General features: G+C 32.0%; 4 protein-coding genes across 5 annotated transcripts; 1 reads left to right on the forward strand and 3 right to left on the reverse strand.

The window, feature by feature from the left end:
* Window positions 1-4,449: 4,449 nt before the first annotated feature.
* LOC120198263 lies at window positions 4,450-5,611 on the reverse strand. The gene has a single exon (XM_039199612.1). The coding sequence runs from the start codon at window positions 5,545-5,547 to the stop codon at window positions 4,471-4,473; it is 1,077 nt and encodes a 358-aa protein (XP_039055543.1). The 5' UTR covers window positions 5,548-5,611; the 3' UTR covers window positions 4,450-4,470.
* A 2,364-nt stretch (window positions 5,612-7,975) lies between these two features.
* LOC120198261 (protein DA1-like) lies at window positions 7,976-13,220 on the forward strand. Its single transcript, XM_039199607.1, has 12 exons — window positions 7,976-8,240; window positions 8,814-8,968; window positions 9,254-9,329; window positions 9,495-9,630; window positions 9,887-10,007; window positions 10,577-10,660; window positions 11,201-11,320; window positions 11,435-11,647; window positions 11,960-12,022; window positions 12,138-12,256; window positions 12,642-12,700; window positions 12,797-13,220. The coding sequence occupies exons 2-12, from the start codon at window positions 8,855-8,857 to the stop codon at window positions 13,114-13,116; spliced, it is 1,425 nt and encodes a 474-aa protein (XP_039055538.1). The 5' UTR covers window positions 7,976-8,240; window positions 8,814-8,854; the 3' UTR covers window positions 13,117-13,220.
* Window positions 13,221-13,984: 764 nt separating this feature from the next.
* On the reverse strand, window positions 13,985-15,084 carry LOC120198264 (probable galacturonosyltransferase-like 1). The gene is made up of 2 exons (XM_039199613.1): window positions 14,924-15,084; window positions 13,985-14,893 (listed from the first exon to the last, which is right to left on the reverse strand). The coding sequence occupies exons 1-2, from the start codon at window positions 15,081-15,083 to the stop codon at window positions 14,004-14,006; spliced, it is 1,050 nt and encodes a 349-aa protein (XP_039055544.1). The 5' UTR covers window position 15,084; the 3' UTR covers window positions 13,985-14,003.
* Window positions 15,085-19,458: 4,374 nt separating this feature from the next.
* Window positions 19,459-20,791, reverse strand: LOC120198265 (E3 ubiquitin-protein ligase RNF185-like). 2 transcript variants are annotated; one of them, XM_039199614.1, is made up of 2 exons: window positions 20,652-20,790; window positions 19,459-20,291 (listed from the first exon to the last, which is right to left on the reverse strand). In XM_039199614.1, the coding sequence occupies exon 2, from the start codon at window positions 20,263-20,265 to the stop codon at window positions 19,558-19,560; it is 708 nt and encodes a 235-aa protein (XP_039055545.1). In that variant the 5' UTR covers window positions 20,266-20,291; window positions 20,652-20,790; the 3' UTR covers window positions 19,459-19,557. The 2 variants fall into 2 exon arrangements, with proteins under 2 accessions (XP_039055545.1, XP_039055546.1); XM_039199615.1 differs by having other exon boundaries at window positions 19,466-20,291; window positions 20,648-20,791.
* Between the last annotated feature and the right edge of the window lie 1,577 nt (window positions 20,792-22,368).

The raw sequence follows: 22,368 nt of genomic DNA on the forward strand, positions 1-22,368 counted from the left end.
ACAAGGAAAGATTAAATTCTAACCAAGAAAACTCGAACAAAGATAGATATAAACAGATCTAATCGCATCAGCAAACGAACCACAAAAGGAATCAAACTACTAAAAGCCCACCGAAAAACCATAATTCGGACTCAAACGACGCGAAAAACTATCCACGAACGCATAACATGTATCCAAATACAATCCGATGGTCTAAAGCAGGAAAGATAAACAATATAACAGATAAACCTCATTTTGATAAGTCGTGGCTATATTTCATCAATCCTTAAAAAAAGATAAATGAAAACAACAACCAAACGAATAAAAAATAATATATAACAAAAAACAATAACAATTAACCATCTTCGTTTTAATTATATCATTATAGAAAACCTTCCGAACATCGTAAAACGTTTTTCAGAAAATGTTTTTCAGAAAAATATAATTCATTTTTCGGAAAATATTTTCCTGAAAACGTTTTCCATAAATGTAATTCATTTTCCAAAATTCAATTTTAAAAAAATCAATTACAGCCAAACAAATAGATCATTGGTTTACGTCAAATATTTTACTAATTTGAAACATTTATATTTATAGAAGTGTGTATGTTAACAATAATTTGAAATGATTTTTTTTTAAAGAAATCACTAATTTTATTAAAAATAAGAAATATCCTAAATTATAATAAATATTTACGATCATAATCGTAAATTAAGCATATAATTACGACCATTTCCTATAATCATTGAAACAAAACTAATAACTTAAGATTACATAGGCACCATACAAGGAAAGATTAAATTCTAACCAAGAAAACTCGAACAAAGATAGATATAAACAGATCTAATCGCATCAGCAAACGAACCACAAAAGGAATCAAACTACTAAAAGCCCACCGAAAAACCATAATTCGGACTCAAACGACGCGAAAAACTATCCACGAACGCATAACATGTATCCAAATACAATCCGATGGTCTAAAGCAGGAAAGATAAACAATATAACAGATAAACCTCATTTTGATAAGTCGTGGCTATATTTCATCAATCCTTAAAAAAAGATAAATGAAAACAACAACCAAACGAATAAAAAATAATATATAACAAAAAACAATAACAATTAACCATCTTCGTTTTAATTATATCATTATAGAAAACCTTCCGAACATCGTAAAACGTTTTTCAGAAAATTTTTTTCAGAAAAATATAATTCATTTTTCGGAAAATATTTTCCTGAAAACGTTTTCCATAAATGTAATTCATTTTCCAAAATTCAATTTTAAAAAAATCAATTACAGCCAAACAAATAGATCATTGGTTTACGTCAAATATTTTACTAATTTGAAACATTTATATTTATAGAAGTGTGTATGTTAACAATAATTTGAAATGATTTTTTTAAAGAAATCACTAATTTTATTAAAAATAAGAAATATCCTAAATTATAATAAATATTTACGATCATAATCGTAAATTAAGCATATAATTACGACCATTTCCTATAATCATTGAAACAAAACTAATAACTTAAGATTACATAGGCACCATACAAGGAAAGATTAAATTCTAACCAAGAAAACTCGAACAAAGATAGATATAAACAGATCTAATCGCATCAGCAAACGAACCACAAAAGGAATCAAACTACTAAAAGCCCACCGAAAAACCATAATTCGGACTCAAACGACGCGAAAAACTATCCACGAACGCATAACATGTATCCAAATACAATCCGATGGTCTAAAGCAGGAAAGATAAACAATATAACAGATAAACCTCATTTTGATAAGTCGTGGCTATATTTCATCAATCCTTAAAAAAAGATAAATGAAAACAACAACCAAACGAATAAAAATAATATATAACAAAAACAATAACAATTAACCATCTTCGTTTTAATTATATCATTATAGAAAACCTTCCGAACATCGTAAAACGTTTTTCAGAAAATGTTTTTCAGAAAAATATAATTCATTTTTCGGAAAATATTTTCCTGAAAACGTTTTCCATAAATGTAATTCATTTTCCAAAATTCAATTTTAAAAAAATCAATTACAGCCAAACAAATAGATCATTGGTTTACGTCAAATATTTTACTGTTGTATTATTATATTACAGAGTCCGCCATTGATATGCACATGTAGCTAACAATTTCTATTAAGGATGAGAACAACATGCCATTGGTGGAAGCATGAACCCAAGCATTAAGAGTGAAGCTAACATTTTCGTTGCACCAAATGAAGAAGAGCAAAGATGCAATCCCTAGCACTATATTATCAATTATTGCTTTGCATACAAACTATTTACCACAAAAATATTGAACCCAAATTATTATTTTTAAATAGGAGACCTGGAGAAAAGACGAGAAGACAAATAAAGCATTATAAAAATTCTATTCAGTGGGAGATGTTTTTAAAAATGGAGCCATTTTCAATAAGCAAACATGTGTGGGTGGAGCAAAACCGAATTATAATAAAGAGCGGAGTTTTAAGGTTGACAATGCTGGATATAGGGGTCAATGTTAGGTCGGATCGAGTCGAGTCGAGTAAAAAATTTTGAGTTATTCGAGTTGATGAGTCTTATTTTATATCTCGAACTTGACTTAAAAATTTTTCTAGTCTCTGTTTAAGTCTAATTATAAATATTTATAATATTATGATATTATTTGATTCAAATTTAAATATTTTTTTATTACCATATACAATATATATATATTTCTTCATAATTTTTTTTCATTTGTGATATACATATATCATACAAATTTGAGGGATTCGGCTCAAACTTAAAAATCAATTACTAAAATTTTGAATTATTCTATTTGTATTTTATAACTCAAATTGAACTTGAAATTTTTTTGAGTCAAGTTGAGTTTATGAAATTATAACTCGAAGTTAATTTGAGTCGAGTTATTTCGAGTAGAGTCGAATCGAAAAAATCAATTTTTTGTGTCGAGTCAAATTTTGTTCATTCCTAACTAGATCAGTCAGAGAACTGATAAGTGCATCCAGTGTTTTAAAATGCTCTAGAACTTTGGCATGTTAAGTTCAAATGAGAAAATATTAATTACTTGGTGTTATATTTGGCTCAAATTAACCAGAGATATTCATGCTTTCATTATGTTGTATTTGAGTTGGAAAAAAATTGTGTTAATCTAGTGCGGGACGAGGGCATATTATAAATTATTTTTTTAACATATATACGAGTATTCATTTGAAGTAGAATAATTTAATTAGATAATTTGGCCCATGCCTGCATGTTTTACGATATGGATGGTACAGGCTACTCATTTTCTAAAGTCAAAACTGTAATAAATAGATGGAGATGGAGATGGAGATGGTGGTCCAATTCCTATTCCTATTTATTCATAAATCTTGATGGAAACTCAGCTGTGTGGAGATGAGTTCATCGAGTTTAAATCGGAGCTTGCCCAATGCTTTCACATTGCAACCACCATCTTTTTGTTGACAGTTTTTCTCTGCCACTTAGCCATGCATTGTGGAATTCAGGACAAAAAGGTTTGCTCACGGTCCTTCACTCTCGGTTTTGGGTGGTCAATAAGGGTTTGTGGGTGGTCGGTTTGGATAATTGTTCGATTTTGGGTTAGAGTTTAATTATTTTAATTTTTATTTTAAATTTTATATGATATCAATTATTAATAAAAAACATTATATCATAATAAAATTTTTGAGATAATATATATTTATTATAGATTTTATAATTTAAACGGTGGAGTGACTAAAACATGATTAATTTAAAATTTTAATGGGAGAATTATTATTATTTTATTTAAATATTTAAAACAGGAACGAGAAGATAGTTGAGTGATGAATAAATGATTTATCTATCTAATTATCTTAAGTTTTTTTTGGTTGTTCTCTCGATCTCTAAACACTTTATCCTAATTAATTTGAATCGATCTATGTCGCATATCTAATTTTACTGGGTGAGTCTCCTATCAAGAATTTTCTACATTCACAACACCTTAAACTTAAAACTTGTTTAAATGATATCAAATTATTTATCGTTTGAACCAATAAATTATGACATTTTAATAACCTAGGAATATTTGTGGTATGGAGATGAGCGAGGTGTCACTTGCAAGATAAGATAACTAACGTTATTAAGTCATTGGAGATTAGAATGGTTGATCACATCTAGAAGTTGACAATTAATCTCAATCTCTCCATGTAAGCTTCTACATTCTTTTTTTTTTTTTTTTTGTATGATCCACTCAATACACAAATTATAAGTCTAAGATTCTAGAAGTGGAAGAGGTGATCACCTTCCTCATTTTATGTTTTCATTTAAAAATGTGTTTTATTTTGTAATTTTTTATGATAATTATTTTCTTGAAACTTGGACTAATCATACCTGGCTAAGTATCTTTCTTACGTAAACTTCTATTGTATTTTTGTATGATCTACACTTTTATAGCAACAATTAATATTTACAAAGAGAGAAAAAGAAACACATGAAAATGGAGATGATGAAATCACTTGGCATTGTTATATGATGGAGCAAGTGTTCCAGAACCATTGGAATTGAAAGAAAATTTTCCCAGAATTCCTTGTTTGTATGGCAAGAAAGTTTTCTTCTTCATATTCTCGGACGCTGCTTTGTTCGTCGTGTAATGTAACTCGTGAGCCGATACTTTTCTCTTGGACGTGTCTTTGGATTTAAAATTAGAGTTCTTGTTATAATTATCTTCAGGTTTTCTGAAAAACGACGAATATTTCGTAAACGGGTCTTTATTATGCCCCTCCGATGCGCTTCTAAACAAGAGCAGATCTTTTAATTTCCATTTTCCTGAAGAACCCTTTGAAGAAGACGGAAGTTTCCAACTCAAAGATGATTGATTACTGCCTGTGATTTCGTTGTTTTGATCTCGCTTCTCTTTTTCTTGTTGTTCTCCCAATGGAGACTCCGAGCCTCTGTAAGGAGAAAGTGATCTCGTTGTTCTTCGACTTGAATTCTTTGATGTCGAATCTTCAACTCTTTCTCTTCCTCTTCCTCTTCCGTTCTCTGTGTTTTCTCCGCTTCTTTCAATGGCAGTTTCAAAAGGTTCTTTTTTCTTTCTCGGTGAAAAAGCTTGGAAGATCTTTTTACCTTGTGGTAATGGCGATTTTGACGACCTCGGGGATGATAAAAATGAGGTTTTTTCATCATTTCCATTGACAACCCGTAACCGCGGTGGATGTTTCAAGGGCTTGATTTTGCCACCGTCGAAGAGTTCTTCAGCTGAAAGCTGGAGAGTTTTCCCCGATGGCTGACGAAAATGAAAAGCAAAACCATCATCTTCGTGATGGATCTTTGTTGTTGGTAATGATTTTGGTGTGCCTGTTCTGTCTTCCCAATCAAAAGGAACCGCCAAAGAAGTGTTTCTCATACAGCTTTCAGTGATTTGAGTATCATCCATCGTCGACAACCCATCAAATTCACAATAAAAGTCGGACAACCGTGAGGGGCTCGTGGGTGCACTAAAGAAACATTCGCCAAATCGTCTAGGCGAAGAAGGAGCGCTGTTGAAATCAAAACTCAGATTCGGAGAAGTCGTTTTCATTACCTCCATGGTTTATTTTCTCTCACAAAATCTCAGCTTTCTTCAGAAATTTCAATTTGTTTATAGACTAGATGTCTGATCTTCGATGTTCTCTGGGTTTTGTGTTTATTTGGCAATTGAACGTGTTCTGTTTATAAGTAGGACTTTAATTTTGTATTATTGCGGTAAGGATGGATGTGTTATGGTGACCCCACCAGTGTTTGAATTTTTTGTTGAAGCAGAAGTAGACATGAACCCACCTGTATTCGTACATTAAATAAATAGCTGATACATCAACTTTTCTTCTTCTCTTATATTACATTAAAGTCATCATTTGTGGCCTAAGATATCTATCTCCCTTAAAATACTTATTTAAAGAACTATACCCGGCTAAATTATTAAAATAACATTCTTTTAATATTTATTTATTAAAATAGTATAAAAAAAATTATTTCTTAAAATAACAATCATTTCTATCGTATAAGATGAAAGTTTGCCTACGTAACAACGACTTTTGAAATGATATTTTTCATAAAAGTATTTTTATTTACTTGACAAATCCAGAATCAATGCTGACATCATGTAATACCCGTTATTTAATCAAAGGCTCTTTCTTGAAAAAGAACCTTTCGAAAAACGTTTCTACGTAGATGTGCTTTTGTTCTATGTGACAGAAATAAATATTATTTTAAAAATTAAAAAAAATAGATTATTTTTGATAATTTAACCATTAAACCCATATATTCTAATTAAAACCAAGGCTTATTATTGAGTAATTGTTTTAATTTAAATCTAAATCTATTTTAATTGATTATATTTATAATTTAATTTATATAGTATAATTATAACTCAAAGAGAGATATAAATTTATAAAAGATTTACATCTATAACTAAAATAATTATATTTGCAATTTATTCAAACTAATTCATAAAACATTCAAATGTATTTTGATAATAACTAAAACAATTCAAATTATTCAATAATTTTTTTGAGCATCTCAAATTTTAATACTTGACTTAGGCAGTTGTTTAGTAATAATGAGAGTTCTAAATTTCTTTGAGCTGTCCAACTTTCAGCACTGGAGATTTTGGTGGTTTCCCTAAATAGATTAAGAATTTGAAGTGACCAAATGAAAATGGGGAAACCAAGCTTGTTGTAATCAATAGAATAGCCTAAGATCTTTGCATGAAAATTCTTGTATTAATAATACGTGTATTAATAATATATTTTTTTGTATGAGTAAACACAAATAAAATTTCATAGTGAACACAATCAATAAAATAAACAATTAACTAAAAAAGTTAGATTTTATGATAAACACTATTAGAAGTGACACGTGCTCACCCTGAATTAAAGGCAGATCTATCAGAGTATAACATTATTAGTCTCCCAACACCATAAGATTTATCATATAAAGTCTCCGATGCACTTCATATTCCCGATTATTATTAAAGCCGAATTTTTCTTTATCCAAATCTATTAATTAATCGATAAATTATTTGATTATACAGAATAAAGATAAAAGAACATAAGAAAGGAGAATTACAATCTATATATTTGATAATATTGTATAGCATTATCGTGATGCAGCTCTTAAGAACTTCCCTTTTGAACAATAAATAAAGTATTTTCGAATCGAGGGAAATTCTAACAACATGAAAATCCGACAGATTTATTATTTCTTTCTCTCTTTTTTTATTTGATTTTTCTTCTCCATTTCTTATGATGTTTCTCTTTATTATAGTGTCGAGAGTGAAGTTTTATCTTAAAAGTTAAAATAGATTCGAAACAATGTAACATAAATAAATATTAAAACGATTTAGATAAAAAACTTTTACTTTTTAAATCAAAACGATCAAAGAACTGATTTGTTGCCGTCCCATACCTATCCCAATTTATAATATTTATGAAAGGAAATTCATTTATTAGAAAAAGTACCACACCAATCACCACGAGACTGTCCTTACGAGGTAAATGCCTGTTAAGATTAAGTGGCCATTTTATAATATTTTAACATTTAGTGGTAGAAAGGGAAATTTACCTAAACTTTAGTGGCCATTGACTTAGTTTATCCTATTTAAAATTCTTAAAACAGATTTTTGTCTCGTATATATTCTTTTTTTCTTTACGCTTTCTACAAATAAAGGTTTACTTTTTCTCTGTTTAAGGGGGTCTTCTAGTGGATGAATTAGGACCCCAAACTTAAATTTTAGAGGCAACCCCAAAATAAAATAAAAAGAGGTGAAAATCGTTCTATTGGATTTGATGAAGTCCCTTTGGGGGGTTATCACAAAAATTCATCAATTTTTCTACGTTTTCTTCATATTTGACTTTGTATTTGCGTACCGTTGAGTAACGCCTCTTTTCTTAGCTTTTTTGTATTCCATGCCTTGTCATTGTTAAAATCATGTATTGAACAAAATTCTTTAATTTTTTCCTTTTTAAGAAATTTTTTGAGGGTTTAGGGTGTGATAGCTTCTTTGGAGCCAGAAAAATAAAGGGTGTCACTGTTTTTCTTTTTTCTTTTTGCAACGTTGAATAGATTATTCAATTTCTATTCACAAAATAGAAAGAAAAAGTGAAAAGGGCGAGAGGGGGAATATATAATTTTATATAGAAGAACTGAAAATTTTCAACTTTTTTGGTTAATTTTGAGATTCTGATCTAGGTCTCTTTTGCAATCTTCTTCCACCGTTTGCTGCAGGCTGTTGATTTGTTTGAGGTAAGTCGTTTTCTCCATTTGTTTTATTCTTTACCTTCTGTTCTTTAAGAGCCTGCAATTCAGTCCCTATCATGAATTTTATTGGCATCTTCAGCGGGGAAAAAACTGTTTTTCTTTTCTCTTTATGTCCACTTGGTTTGGGGAGAAATTTGATGTCTTAAACTAAAGTTTTACCTTAAGCATTCTGGGGTAGAACATTGTCAGGTTGTTGGTTTTGATTGCTAATGTTTTTGGAGGTTTAATTTGCTTGTATTGATGACAAATGAAGCTGAACTGATGTAATCTATTGTTGGCATTGGGGTATGATCGCAGTATGTACGAGACTCTGTTATTAAACAAAAATAGTTTGTTTGCCTAGCTTATGCAGTAATGTTAGTATTCTTCTTGTCTTGGCTGTTTTTAATCTACTTTGATTTACGATCATCTGTCGAGCTTTGTTCATTAATGATTCTTTACTTAAAGCATGAATTGCATAGCTTCCTCTTTCGGGATGTATTTAAATTTACTGCAGTTTGGAAACATATATTTTGCAATATCTGTGTTTATTTGCTTGAATGTATGTTCTATTTGCAGGCAGAAACCTTATTGATTATGAGCGGATAACATCCTGCTTCATGGATTGGATTAAAAAGATTTTTAAGGGCTCTGGCCAAAAGAACTCAGAGGAACATTATTATTATGGAGAATATGTAGAGGATCCTCAATTTAATGCGCCATCTGGAACAGGGGTATTATAACTCTTACCATTTCTATTTCTATATGTTCTTGACTTTTTCAATGATCAACCCCATCCTACTACATGCAATGCTGCTTCTGGTTCATTCATAAAGGTCCTATTTGCATACTGGATTTGACTAGGTTGTGTTGTGACAATCTGAAATTAGATTATGAAGCATTGGTTACATGAAAGGATACTTTCTTGTACAAATATGTATTTGAGTTAGTTTAATCAACTTCTAATGTGTTTTCTATGTTATATCTTGGTTTCAACCTTGATGTATGATGTGTGGCAGGAGCATGATGAAGAGATAGATCAAGCTATTGCCCTATCCCTTCTAGAGGAAAGTCAGAATAGGAGAAACATGATAAGTGAGTAGCATGTATACACCAAAGTTGACATGAATTTTCCTTTTTCCTTCATATTATGATATCAGTGAATTAGTTGCCAATACAATGTTCTTTCTCTTCCCTACTTATGCTTGTAATCTAACATGCAATAATTTGAATTATTAAGTCTCTCAAATTATTGGGCAGATGATGAATCTCAGCTAGAGGAAGATGAGCAACTTGCAAGAGCCTTACAAGAAAGCTTGAGCTTTGAACCTCCTCCCCAATATGAAAATGTAAATTCGTATCAACCTATCCCAGTCCAATTTCCAATGGGATACAGGTATATGAATTTTTCATTAACTACAATAAATGTTTCACCCCAGCTTATTTAATCAGGGTATAACTATGGATTTATTTGAGCTTTTATCCTTTCAAATATATGCTAATAAAATTGGTTTTCCTTGGCATCAATTAGGTTCGAAGATTTGTTGCTATAACTTGGACTCCAGATCTTTTCTTTCTTCAATGAAAAAAATAATCTTTTTGTAGGATCCAGATCTTTTCTTTCTTCAATGAAAAAAATAATCTTTTTGTAGGATTTGTGCTGGCTGCAATAATGAGATCGGTCATGGAAGATTTCTAAATTGCCTCAATGCATTTTGGCATCCACAATGTTTCCGCTGTCATGCTTGCAACCTTCCAATTTCTGATTATGAGGTAGAAAGTTACATTTTTAGTGGACCTTTTGGTAACTACCATTAATGTTAATGTCTTTGGTTCTTTTTTTTTTATAGGAGGTGGAGGCCTCGTTAAAAAACCCCTTCTTGATTAAAGGAACACCGATCGGTTTTCCTTAATCAGTGGAAGGAGGAAAAGAGTGCCTCAAATCTTATTAATAACTGAAAGATTACATAATGTTTAAAACAGACGATCCCCTTACAAAAACAACCCGCAACACACGTAGACACACATTTGACATAAAGGAGAAACATCAAAACCCAACAAGCAAAAGAAAACTACCCAATACCAGCCTTAGCTAATGCATCTGCTTCAATATTAGCAGTTCTATCTACCCATTTAATAGCACCCTGCAAAACCTTTATCATATCAGCAGCTTCTTTGACTAAATCCCGAAAACCTGCAGGACAATTCTCTAAGTTCTTAATCCAATCCACAGCAGATTTGCTGTCAGATTCAACAAAAGAACCAAAGACAATGTCTTTGGTTCTTTCATTGGATGTTTCATTGATGAATCAGCTAATTTAGATCTCCACCTTTTTCTGCAGTTCTCTAGGTCCGGGAATTATCGTTTTCATAAATCTTGCTACAAGGAGCGTTACCATCCGAAATGTGATGTTTGCAGCCACTTTGTAAGCTTTTTTGGCTTATATTCTACTTATTTTAAATTTGTTTCACTTGTAAGTCACACTATGCATAAACGATAAAGGCGGTCTTAGCATGATTTATGCATGTCACTTAAGTTATATATTACAAATGTTAAATGTAGCGACAAACTTGTAGTAATACCAAATTATGGTGTGCTTTTCATGTTTTCCATATGTTTTTACCTAATAACAAAATTCTTAGTGCTAAAAAAACCTAAACCTGAAGGTCATACGAGTACGTACGAAAACCATGCAATAGAGTCTTACGGATATATGGTGACATGAGGAGTAGTTCATATTTTATGTAACCGGAGCCGGATGCAATTCTGAGTTTAAACAATGGAAAATAATACAAGCTGGAATTTCAAAAGGAACTTTGATATATAGGAAGCCCCTATATTCATATCACATACAAGTCTTCATTGTATATATTCTGTAACTAATTATGAAACAGAAGAACTTAAATTTACCGCACGTCTCTTATTATTGGTTGGTGTTGTCTTTCGGCATATATACTTTTGACAGATTCCAACAAACCCCGCTGGTCTTATTGAATATAGGGCGCATCCTTTTTGGATCCAGAAGTACTGCCCCTCTCACGAACTCGATAGCACTCCACGATGCTGCAGCTGTGAGCGAATGGAGGTGAGTATGATGACAAGCTCTTATTTAAATTACCAGAGTAAAATCTTGACAACTATTTGTGAAGATGGTGAGACAAAAGCTGAAAGCATGACATGTTTGAGTCATCATATTTAGCCACGAGACACGGGATATGTTGCCCTTGATGATGGACGGAAGCTTTGCCTGGAGTGTCTGGATTCTGCAGTTATGGATACCAAGGAATGTGAACCCCTTTATCTTGATATACAGGAGTTTTACGAAGGGTTAAATATGAAAGTCAAGCCGCAAGTTCCATTACTCCTTGTTGAAAGGCAGGCTTTAAATGAAGCCAGAGAAGGAGAAAAGAACGTAAGTTATGATTTTAAGTCAGAATGTAAGGCTTTAAATCAGAATGCTCTGGGCATGCATCTGCTTATAGAGTGTTTAATTTAAACACCATGGATTCAATCTTGTCTTACTGCTTAATGGAAACACTTGCAAGTTATGTTACTCGGAGTCGGATTCAAGTATGAGTGTCAGATATAGATATGTATCAAGCACGGGTTTGTTATTCTCATGTAATTTAAGAAGAAAAGAGTAAGAGCAATGTAGCTGGTGAGAGGAAGTGTCATCTCTTCTTTGTATGTGTAATGATTGCATTCTAAAATTTGTGTTCGGCAGGGCCATTATCATATGCCAGAGACAAGAGGACTCTGCCTTTCTGAGGAACAAACTGTCAGCACTGTAAGAATTTTTGAAATTCTATTTTCCCTTTGTGTTTGATGTAGCTTAGAAAATTTCCATTGGTAGTTTTTGTATTGCTCAAAGATTTATACCATCTTCAACCTGAAATCATCAGATTCTAAGGCGACCAAGTTTTGGTATCGGAAATCGAGCCATGGATATGATAACAGAGCCCTACAAATTGACACGTAGATGTGAAGTGACTGCAATTCTCATTTTATATGGCCTGCCAAGGTTTTGTATTGTTTTCCGTAGTTGCTTCCACCAGGCAATTTCATGTTTTTTTTCTTCTTTTTTATCCCATTAATTTGCAAATGATGAATGGGAAAGCAGGAAAAATGTCGATATAAGATTAATGACAACTGAAAGTTGATTCTATTGGTATCATGATGCCTGTAGTTTAAAAAGTAATGAAGTGAATTGAAAAAGAGTGAACTCAACAGGAACTGCTTGAAAGAATTGGAGTCTTGATATCCTCTTCTAGAAACCTCTCTGCCCCTTTCTCGAGTCATACATGTTTGTCGCAGATGATGCGAACTTCGATATTACTCTTAATGCTTCAAGTAGAGTTGTCGACTTGTCGTAGTTGATAAAAAAATCGAAAATTTTGTTTATGTAGGCTACTGACTGGATCAATCTTAGCACACGAGATGATGCATGCATGGATGCGACTTCAAGGTGTTTTCCATTTCCATCTTAATATGTACGAAAAAAAGGTGTTCCAGTTTTGAATCTAGAAACATTGATTGATAAATTTTGGTACTTGTTTGCCAGGTTTCCAAACTCTCAGTCAGGACGTTGAGGAAGGAATTTGTCAGGTATTAGCACACATGTGGTTAGTTACTCAGCTTGATTCTTCTTCTCCTCCGAGCAGCGCTGTTGCATCAACATCATCCTCGGGATCTAGTGGATTAAGAAAGGCGAAAAGACCTGAATTCGAAAGGAAGCTCGGGGAATTCTTCAAGCACCAAATCGAGTCAGACACATCGCCCGTATATGGAGATGGTTTTAGAGCAGGGCATTCGGCAGTTTACAAATTTGGGCTTAGAAGAACCCTTGAACATATTCGGATGACAGGAAGATTTCCTTACTGAGAATCCCCCTAACCCCTGATTCTTAAAAATGGTTTTCCCTGTTCTTTTTAAAGAGATGAAAACCACGGCCATTTCATATTAATTCAAATTTGATTGTTTTCTTTATGCATGAAAAGAGAATATTATATAATATAATCTCCAACGAACAACTTAAATGGCCACATGGCTGCTCTTCCTCCAGCTCCGCCACTGCACCATATGATCTTCGGCCTTTAAACCTATAAAGCCTCGCCATTTCTTGAAGATTCCGTCATTTTCTCAGAAAGAAGCAGAATTTCCGCATTCAATAATCCAATCCAAATGAATCTTCCAATCACGAGGGTAACGGGTTTGAATGGTTTGAATGAATAAGATTGTGTGTGTTTGTTTATTTATTTTTAAAGATATTTATATTCTATTCGTGTTTGTTTAAATTTTTACTATTATATTTATTTGTTTATTTTTTAAGGTGTTTGTATTCGGTTCTTTTAAATTTTGTGAACATATTAATTTATATGATTTGAATACCATAAGCATTAGGCAATCAACACTTTTTTTTTTATCTTTTTATTTGCAAGTGAAAATGGTGAAATTATGTCACTAATCCTTAAGTTCCTTAAGCTTTATAGTTTAAACTTCAAAATTCACTCTATTAAACATTTAATCTCTATTTTAATCAATATTTAAAATGTAAAAAAAATCGGATAAACGAGCTTAGAAATGAGTTCAAAAATAAATTCTCAAACGAATTTGTTTATAAACATAAATGAACTGAACATACTTCTTTGTATTCATTCATTTCTTTTAAAATGAATACAAATTTTTTATATTTATTTAATTAATTTAATAAATAAACATAAAAAAATATTATATAATCGATTCATAAATACTTTTAAAATTCATATTCATCAAAGGTTACGTTGATTTACATCCTCCAATAGGTCATAAGATAACCACAAAGCGTCCAAAGGGCACGGTCTTTTAGCATCAAGCCTCGCCCATGGCTTCCCTTTTCCACTCCAATGTAAAAGACTGACCGGACCAGGATGCAAATCCCGGCACAGACCTTTAATATTGTCACCTCCTAGCCCGTGTTGATTCCACCTCCGATCCGCTGGAGCTATATTTCCGGCGAAAACCAATAAAAACGGAGGCAATGAACCCAGCTCGTAAATCCTCACTCTTTTCTGAAGCTCCATCCATTCCTCTATCTTTCTCGTGTAATCCCCTTCTCTCCATCGGTCAAGGTCGATCACCATTACCCCTGTGTTGAAATAACAAGCTTTACGGTTCGAAAAAGTCAAGGATAACCAAGGGTTCGACCAAAACGTCGGAGTGAAGTATGAGATGAAGTTGGCCTTGCAATATTCAGGTGCCGCCAGGACTGAGTTTTCCCCGAGTTGAGTTGCAGCGAGTAGAGCTATATCGTCGACGAGAACCAGGTCCGAGTCGAGGTACAAAACACGGCGGACGCATAAAGGAAGGAGATCGGCTAAGTAGCTTCGAGCGTAGTTCAAAGGACAATCCAAAGCAGAACGGATTGATGTTGAAATGAGACGGGAAACGGTAGAGTCATCGAAAGGGTAGAGTCTGAACTTGAGGTAAGGGAAGGAGGAAGATATGGTGGAGCGTAAGAGTGATGCGTTTCCGGTGTCGGAGACAACGAAATGGAAGGCGATGTTTTGGGGACAAGAGGAGTGTTGAAGCATTGAAAAGATAGCAGCCATGGATCCCCTGATGTAGGGTTTGTCGAGGGTCATTGCCACGTGAACTGCTTGGTCCGAACATAAAATCGAGGCTTCGCCATTTGATTCGCCGTCATGATCAGTGGTTATTATTACAGGGCAATCCGGAGAGTTGTGGAACTCGGAGGCTTCTTTGAATTGTTGAGTTATTATTGGTGTAGCGGCGGCGGTGGCATTGGCCGCAAAGGAGAAGATGGTGAAAGTTAAGAGATGGAGAAAATGAAAAACCAGTGATTGGGACATTGTTAGGTGCTAGCATGTTGGGTTTTAGATTAATGCAACGCAATGATAAAATAACATATATAACAAAGTCAAAACACGAATTTCGAATTTTTAGTATTTAATATTTTATTTTATTATTATTAAATAAAAAGAAAATATAAAAACTGACAAAAAAATTATCCATCATTTCCCTTCAAATTATTTAAGTGCATAAATTAGTTACTAAAGAGTAAAATATAATTATACAAAAAGGTTAAAAACTTTAATCAAATAATTCAATAAAGTTTATAGATACAGATAAATTTTATTATCTTCGTTAAAAATAAACATCTATAGACACAAAATTTTATATTAAACTGACAATCTTCTAAAATTTGTAAGGAATAAAGTTAGATTATCAATAAAAAATATAAAGACAACAACTAATATATATTTTAATTTGAAATTTTTTAAGGGGGAACGACTGCCCCCACCCACTCTCCCTCGATTTATCCCTACTTGCAACAATAACATAAAATATATATAATAATGATGACACGTTGACAAATTAACTTTATCACAACGTAATATTAACTTATATTTGGTGATTGCGAGACTTTATCAATAGAAAAAAAACCAACCCGATGATTTAAAACTGTGATAAATTAGTAAGATAACCAAATAAACATCAACCGAAGAATAAATAATTGTCAAATTCAATCATGAAAAATAATAATAAAAGATAATAAAATCCAATCTTTTGTTTAAAAAATGAGAAAGACTTATTAGAACAAAAGGCCTAAGATTTAAATATACAAAAAAGATTATATAGTAGGAAAATATAAAATAAAAAGATGAATGAGGAAATAATAAAGATTATAATAAAATATGAGTGCAACCATGTGACGACTCTCTTAAATATGAATGTGTTAAGTAATAAAAAAATGGTTCCATATTTTTATGAGTGATATTTTTTCATGATTTAGTATATGAATTACCAATGAAATAATTTTTATTTATTTTTATATTATTTGAGTTTTTATTTATCTTTCTAACATCAAATTATTTTTTTTTTAATTTTCTTCGTATATAATAAATTATTTTAAAACACAAACTTACATAATAATTATTTTTTCATAATAATAAGAATGTGCCAAACATTTATAGATAAATGTATACTTTTGAATGAGTGTAGATACTCTACACTCAATTTTGGGGTAAATTTATGAGTACCAAAAGAGAAAATTACTTAAAACAACAATGCTAAGATTACACGATTTAAACCCAGTGATTCATACCAGATGAGGGATGGGGGGTGTAGGCCATAGCTTATCCATTTGAGCATGCAACTAGGTAGGCAAATAAAAGTGCTCTCAGAGAATAACAGCTAGTCCGTGACCTATAGGTTTAAAGAAAGTGATGGTCACTTATGACTATAAAGACCTACCCTATAGACAGCTCGTAAAGCACAACAATTGCTGACCATTTTCGTGCCATGCGGGCCTCAACAACTCAGAATTTTGCATGATGAATGATAAGCTTAAATGCCTAAGCACATTTTGTCATAAAACTATGAAATGAATAAGAAACATCACCTCGAGCAGTATTTAACGAATTGACCATGCAGATGCCTAGAGTTAAATCAAATAACACAAGGAAAAGATAGTTACCTAGCACGATGCCTAAGGTGGTGTTTATTTTTATTGTGCAACCTCTTCAATTTCTTATGTTTGTCTAACGTAGGCTTCGCAGATTGTTTATTTTTTAGAAGACAGAAGCTCTTCAAACGTCTGCTCGAACTCTTCTTGGTGCATACATGATTTTATGTCTTCAAAGATATGCGGGAAAATTAAAATCATTTAAATATATTTTAAAATTTATTTTAAAATATAAAAAAATTTATTTTAAAATATGAATTGATTTATTTTAAAATATGAATTGATTTATTTTAAAATACTGATTAATTTATTTTAAAATATGAAAAAATTTATTTTAAAATATGAATTGATTTATTTTAAAATATGGAAAATTTTATTTTAAAATATGAATTGATTTATTTTAAAATATGGAAAAATTTATTTTAAAATATGGATTGATTTATTTTAAAATATGGATTAATTTATTTTAAAATATAGATTGATTTATTTTAAAATATGAATTTATTTATTTTAAAATATGAATTTATTTATTTTAAAATATGGAAAAAATTATTTTAAAATATGGATTGATTTATTTTAAAATATGGAAAAAGTTATTTTAAAATATGGATTGATTTATTTTAAAATATGAATTGATTTATTTTAGTATTGCAAAACTCTATTAAGTTTAAAAAATCAGTTTATTTTATATTTCAGTTTATTTTAGCATGCTGCAGACGTTAAAAAACAAATAATCTTCTTCTTGCAGACTGCAGACTTTTGGTCCACTTCTTCTGCTACAGATATCTGCAGATTAGTCCGCAGACTGCAAACCTTTTACCTCTTCAAAAACAAACACCACTTAATTTTTCAAATCTGCAGGTTCACCAGACCTTAGCAATCCACGTGCTTAGGCTTAAATCCAACGACCTAAAAGAGCCACAACAATCAACAAAAAAAAAATCTAGAAACTGGTGGATCAGATAACAATAGGAGGCTGATCCAATGAGGCCATTTTAGGACCAGGTAGCAATAATTCGAACCTGCAAGTATAATGGATAAAAATAACACTTGCAATATTAGAGTTACTGTCTTCTGAGGAAATCCACAAACCATGCCTTGGTTCTTTGAAACAAGTTAAAAGGACTAAACAAATGCTGGACTCCACCATCATTTAGATCCTTTTCAAGTACCAACAAAACCAACTTATGCTATAGCGTGCATGTGGGTGCACAGGACAGGAGAAGATGCACAGAAAGATTGTGATTACCTTTTCGAAATGGTAGGGTTCTATGTTCTAACCAGCGAACCACTGACGACACGAAACGTCATTACACCATCATCAATTGCACTATAACTACTGATATACATATCCGTGTTTTACAAAGTAACCATGGATCAAGGAGGCAAGAAAGAGCAAGTAAGCTAATATGCATTGTCAGCACAATGAACAGCCTGGTTTCCATATTCACTGTCAAAATGCACATCGTGTTTAAAACAGAAGATAACATCAATACTCTATCCTAGTAATTCATTTTCAAAAGTAACCTCCCTTCGCGAATTTAATAATTCCATAAACAAATAATAAGCTGGAATCAACAATGATAATCCACAAATCTGATTAACCAGACAAAACAAGGCAATCAAGCTGTATTTCTCTCTCTAGTTGAAATTCATAGTCCATGGTTCCATGCAAAATTAGCACTAGAATCACAACCTGGGTTTGCAAATTCAAGCTGTGTCATGAGATATAATATAATCATCTAGGAGTGAACATTCGATTGAGTCGAATAAAAAATTTCTAATTATTCGAATTGACGAGTCCTATTTTAGACTTGAAATTTTTTCAAATCGAATCAAAATTTTTAGTTTCTATTTAAATTTAATTATATATATTTATGAGATTATAATATTATTTGATTTCAATTTAAATGATTTTCTTATAACCATATACAATACATATATATTTCTTTATATTTTTTTTATATAAGATATACATATATCATTCAGAGTCTAGAGACTTGACTCTAACTTGAAAATTTATCTACTAATTACTAAAAATTTTGAATTATTTGAATTGTATTTTATAACACAATTTGAACTTGAAATTTTTTCGAGTCGAGATTATAAAGTCGAGTTTATGAAATTACAACTCAAAGGCAATTCGAGTTGAGTTTTGCTCACCCCTATAATCAGCTATGCAAGCAGAAAGAATTGCTCCGTCAATCAGACCCAAAAAGGGAACCATTTCATTATCACTGCACAAATAAATCCTTTGTTCATAAAGTCTCAAATGAGGGGAAAGAACAGTGGAAACCAAACTTAGAGGATGAGAAGATGAGCGAAAAGACTATGCAAATGCTTATATCAAAGCTCTAACCGCAGAGAGAAACAACTCCACCTACGCTACCAATATTTAACCTTACGCCTAGTCCAGCTCAGCTATCCCCTCTTATACAAAGGAAATAACTAGTGGCCATGAAACATAGAAGACCAAGACAATCTATTTAATTGCAAGTTCCAACTTATGAATAGCTAGGCACCTAAAATACTACCGCATTTCATGTTTACCCAACACTTGAAAATATTATGACTAGAAATAAGCTGAAAATACATGACCATGAGAAAATTATAAGAACATACATGACCTTGCTCTCGCAACTAGAAAAGGCATCAATACTAAACAAACCGACAACATTCCACATATTAATGGCAACCATCAAATGAACAAAAACTGAATACTAGAAGTACTATACAATAAATTCCTCAATCACCAAGCGGAAAACAAAAATGAAAATACATTTATTAGATTTACACAAGATATTGGACTGACAATTCTAAAATAAGTTAGCAGTTCATGCTTTGATAGCAGATTTAATCTATTGATAAATCATTGCAAAGATAACACAAATTATGATAAACAGAAACAGCATCTTCAGATATTGATCCTGCTGCCCTTGTGCAGTACGATGATGATGGTGGTGGTGGTGGTGGTGGTGATATCCATGAGCATGGCCACCATGATATGAATGTTGAAACCCATATGGAAACCCAGCAGCCGGACCAAACATGGCCGCATCAGGAAATCCATGGACCTGAAGGTTAAACAGTGATGGGAGAAGACCACCAAAAGCAGCAGATAGTGTGAAATTCCCAAACCTAGCCATCGGTGCAAAGCCTCCAAAACCTCCCATGAACCCAAACCCATTTTGGGGAAACTGATTTGGATCTGGTGGAGGAGCTGTTTCAGGTCTCTGTCCAGCTGGACGATTCGGAATATTAACACCTGGGATAGATTTCGACCTAGGATCAGTAGATGACTTTCCCCTTCCATACAAAGGGACCAATTTTTCTTCCTCGACAAGGGCCTTGCAAACAGGGCATTCTTGAGAACGGGAATGAATATGAAGCCATTTGTAAAGACAAGGCCAGCAGAAGAGATGACCACATAAAGTGACAATGGGGTCTTGCGATAAGTCAAAGCATATATTGCACTCAAAATTACCAGCATCACCATTGCCATTGTTGCTAGAGCAAGATGGATTCTGGGGCGAATGGCGCGCAGATTCCCCAAATCCACTTGCCATTTCTCAGACTTCCTACACTCAGATTCCTATAAAAATCAAATTCAAACCCGATCAAACATCAAACGTACAATTAACTAGTATCATCAATTTCACCAGAAAATGCAAGAATACAGAAATGATTGAATTTTCCGAAAAATTGAAGGATGACATACCAAAATCAATGCCTTTAAATATTCATATTATTGTTGGGTAATTAAATAATCTCAAACTAAAAAAATACCACAGATCTCTAATGAAAATCAGCATGACTAATTAATAAACACGCACACAATTCATAACGATTAATCAAAGAGGAAAACCGGGATTCAACGGTAATAGAAAACGAAGAAAACAAATCTAGCATTTAAAAACTAAAAAGAGAGAGAGCGATAAATGAAATTACCGACGTTCGAATAGATAGAGGAGATCAAAGGACAGATCGATTAGGCAATCGAGCTATCCAAAGGAGTCAAAATAAATACAAAAATATGAAGATCGCAGAAAAAAACTCCTCGGAGACTCTTCGTATCTATTTGTTGACGCGTTTATAGCGGAGAGATTACTCTAATTCATCTTTTCTATGTTTTAATGCTTAATATTAACGTTTGGGTTATAAAACCTCCACGTGGCCACAATATGTTTGTTAATTTCTCTTGACTCGTAGTTGACCCGTGTGGTTTCGATCGGCAGTTAACGGCGTTAGGATGTGAATGCTAAACTTTGTAGCATTGACAATATCTTTTTAGGGTAAACTATATTAGTAGTTACTTGAACTTTTAAAGTGATTTTATTTTAGTCATAAACTTTTAAAATATGCATTACTGTCATTAAATTTTTAATTCGTTTTTAATTATAATTAGTCATTAGCAGCCACTAAGAAATGTTGATTTATACTATTTTGCATCTGGTATGATTTACTTGTATTATGCTTTTCATATAAGAATTGGGCAGTATTATGTATCTCTAATATGATTTATGCTATTGTGTATATGCGCTCTTACCTGTGTTGTATACGTTTATGATACCATTTGTATTTTAACTCTCTCTTATATAAGTTAATTCTTTAAAGATATGAATAATATGATGACATTATAAAGTACAATGTTCAAAATATAATCAGTGTATTTAAATATTCACAAAATATTAAGGGAGAATTCAGTTTGCGAAAAAAATCATTATCGTACGATATAATCTTTTCCAGAATCACATACCAAATATTTGGTTTAAGAGCAAGATCAACCTGTTGCATGCTAAAATGACCACGATTTCGTAAAAGTTACTTTTTATTGGCCGATTATTACATCTTACTAACTTTCAGGCATCGGTGGTGGCTTTTCACGACCATCTTCCTGTCATTTTTTTCTTTTCCAATTAATTACTATCTAATTTTACTAATTATCAATTATATTTTAACACGTTTATAATAATGTTTTCTCTTGGTTATTTCTTTAGTAAAGGGTACCATAGCTATCAATATTTTTGGACTTTCTGTACATGTTTTTTTTATTGGTTTTCTTCTAGGTTTGTGATTCTACATGATTTCTTAGTTGGTTGCTTTTTCGATGTTTGGTTTCTTCATTCGTTTACTTTTGACGTTCATTTGGTGATCGGATTTCTTGTCTGATGAGATTGCAATTAAGGTGAGATCGGTTTTTCATTCGTTCGCTTTTGATATTCTTCAGGTTCTCTTCTATATTTAATGTTCGAGGACGTTAGAGAGATATATTTTTGTACGTCGTTACCTCAATTATTCACACTTTTATTTATCAAGCTATAACTAGCTGATCGTTGTTATATTTTTCTTATTATAATCATGATTGTATTTATTTAATATATATTTGATAAGACGTTATTGACGATACTTTTGACAAATAAATATATCATAGTCCTATTTAAAAATAATAATAAATAATTTCAGAAGAAATATAAATTTAAATTAAATATTAAATTCATTAATAAAATTCACTCTCTCTTTTTCTTAGATTATGTCCCGAGCCATCACAAAAGTTTCATCGATGTTAATTTGTACAACTCCTTTGTAACATTATATATTAAAAAATTATTCAATCAAAATTAGACACATACAGTAAAAGAAAAAGTTAACACTGTCTCACTCACTCATTC

This window comes from Hibiscus syriacus, unplaced genomic scaffold (genome assembly GCF_006381635.1).
Source record: "Hibiscus syriacus cultivar Baekdansim isolate YM2019G1 unplaced genomic scaffold, ASM638163v2 tig00117056_pilon, whole genome shotgun sequence".
Taxonomy (NCBI): domain Eukaryota; kingdom Viridiplantae; phylum Streptophyta; class Magnoliopsida; order Malvales; family Malvaceae; genus Hibiscus; species Hibiscus syriacus.

Coding starts and splice junctions, on each gene's coding strand:
- LOC120198261 (XM_039199607.1), top strand. CDS start 8,855: ATGGATTGGATTAAAAAGATTTTTAAGGGCTCTGGCCAAAAGAACTCA. Junction 11,321..11,434: donor GCAGCTGTGAGCGAATGGAG/GTGAGTATGATG, acceptor CATCATATTTAG/CCACGAGACACGGGATATGT. Junction 12,701..12,796: donor TGCATGGATGCGACTTCAAG/GTGTTTTCCATT, acceptor CTTGTTTGCCAG/GTTTCCAAACTCTCAGTCAG.
- LOC120198264 (XM_039199613.1), bottom strand. CDS start 15,083: ATGTCCCAATCACTGGTTTTTCATTTTCTCCATCTCTTAACTTTCACC. Junction 14,894..14,923: donor TTGCCCTGTAATAATAACCA/CTGATCATGACG, acceptor CAAATGGCGAAG/CCTCGATTTTATGTTCGGAC.
- LOC120198263 (XM_039199612.1), bottom strand. CDS start 5,547: ATGGAGGTAATGAAAACGACTTCTCCGAATCTGAGTTTTGATTTCAAC.
- LOC120198265 (XM_039199614.1), bottom strand. CDS start 20,265: ATGGCAAGTGGATTTGGGGAATCTGCGCGCCATTCGCCCCAGAATCCA.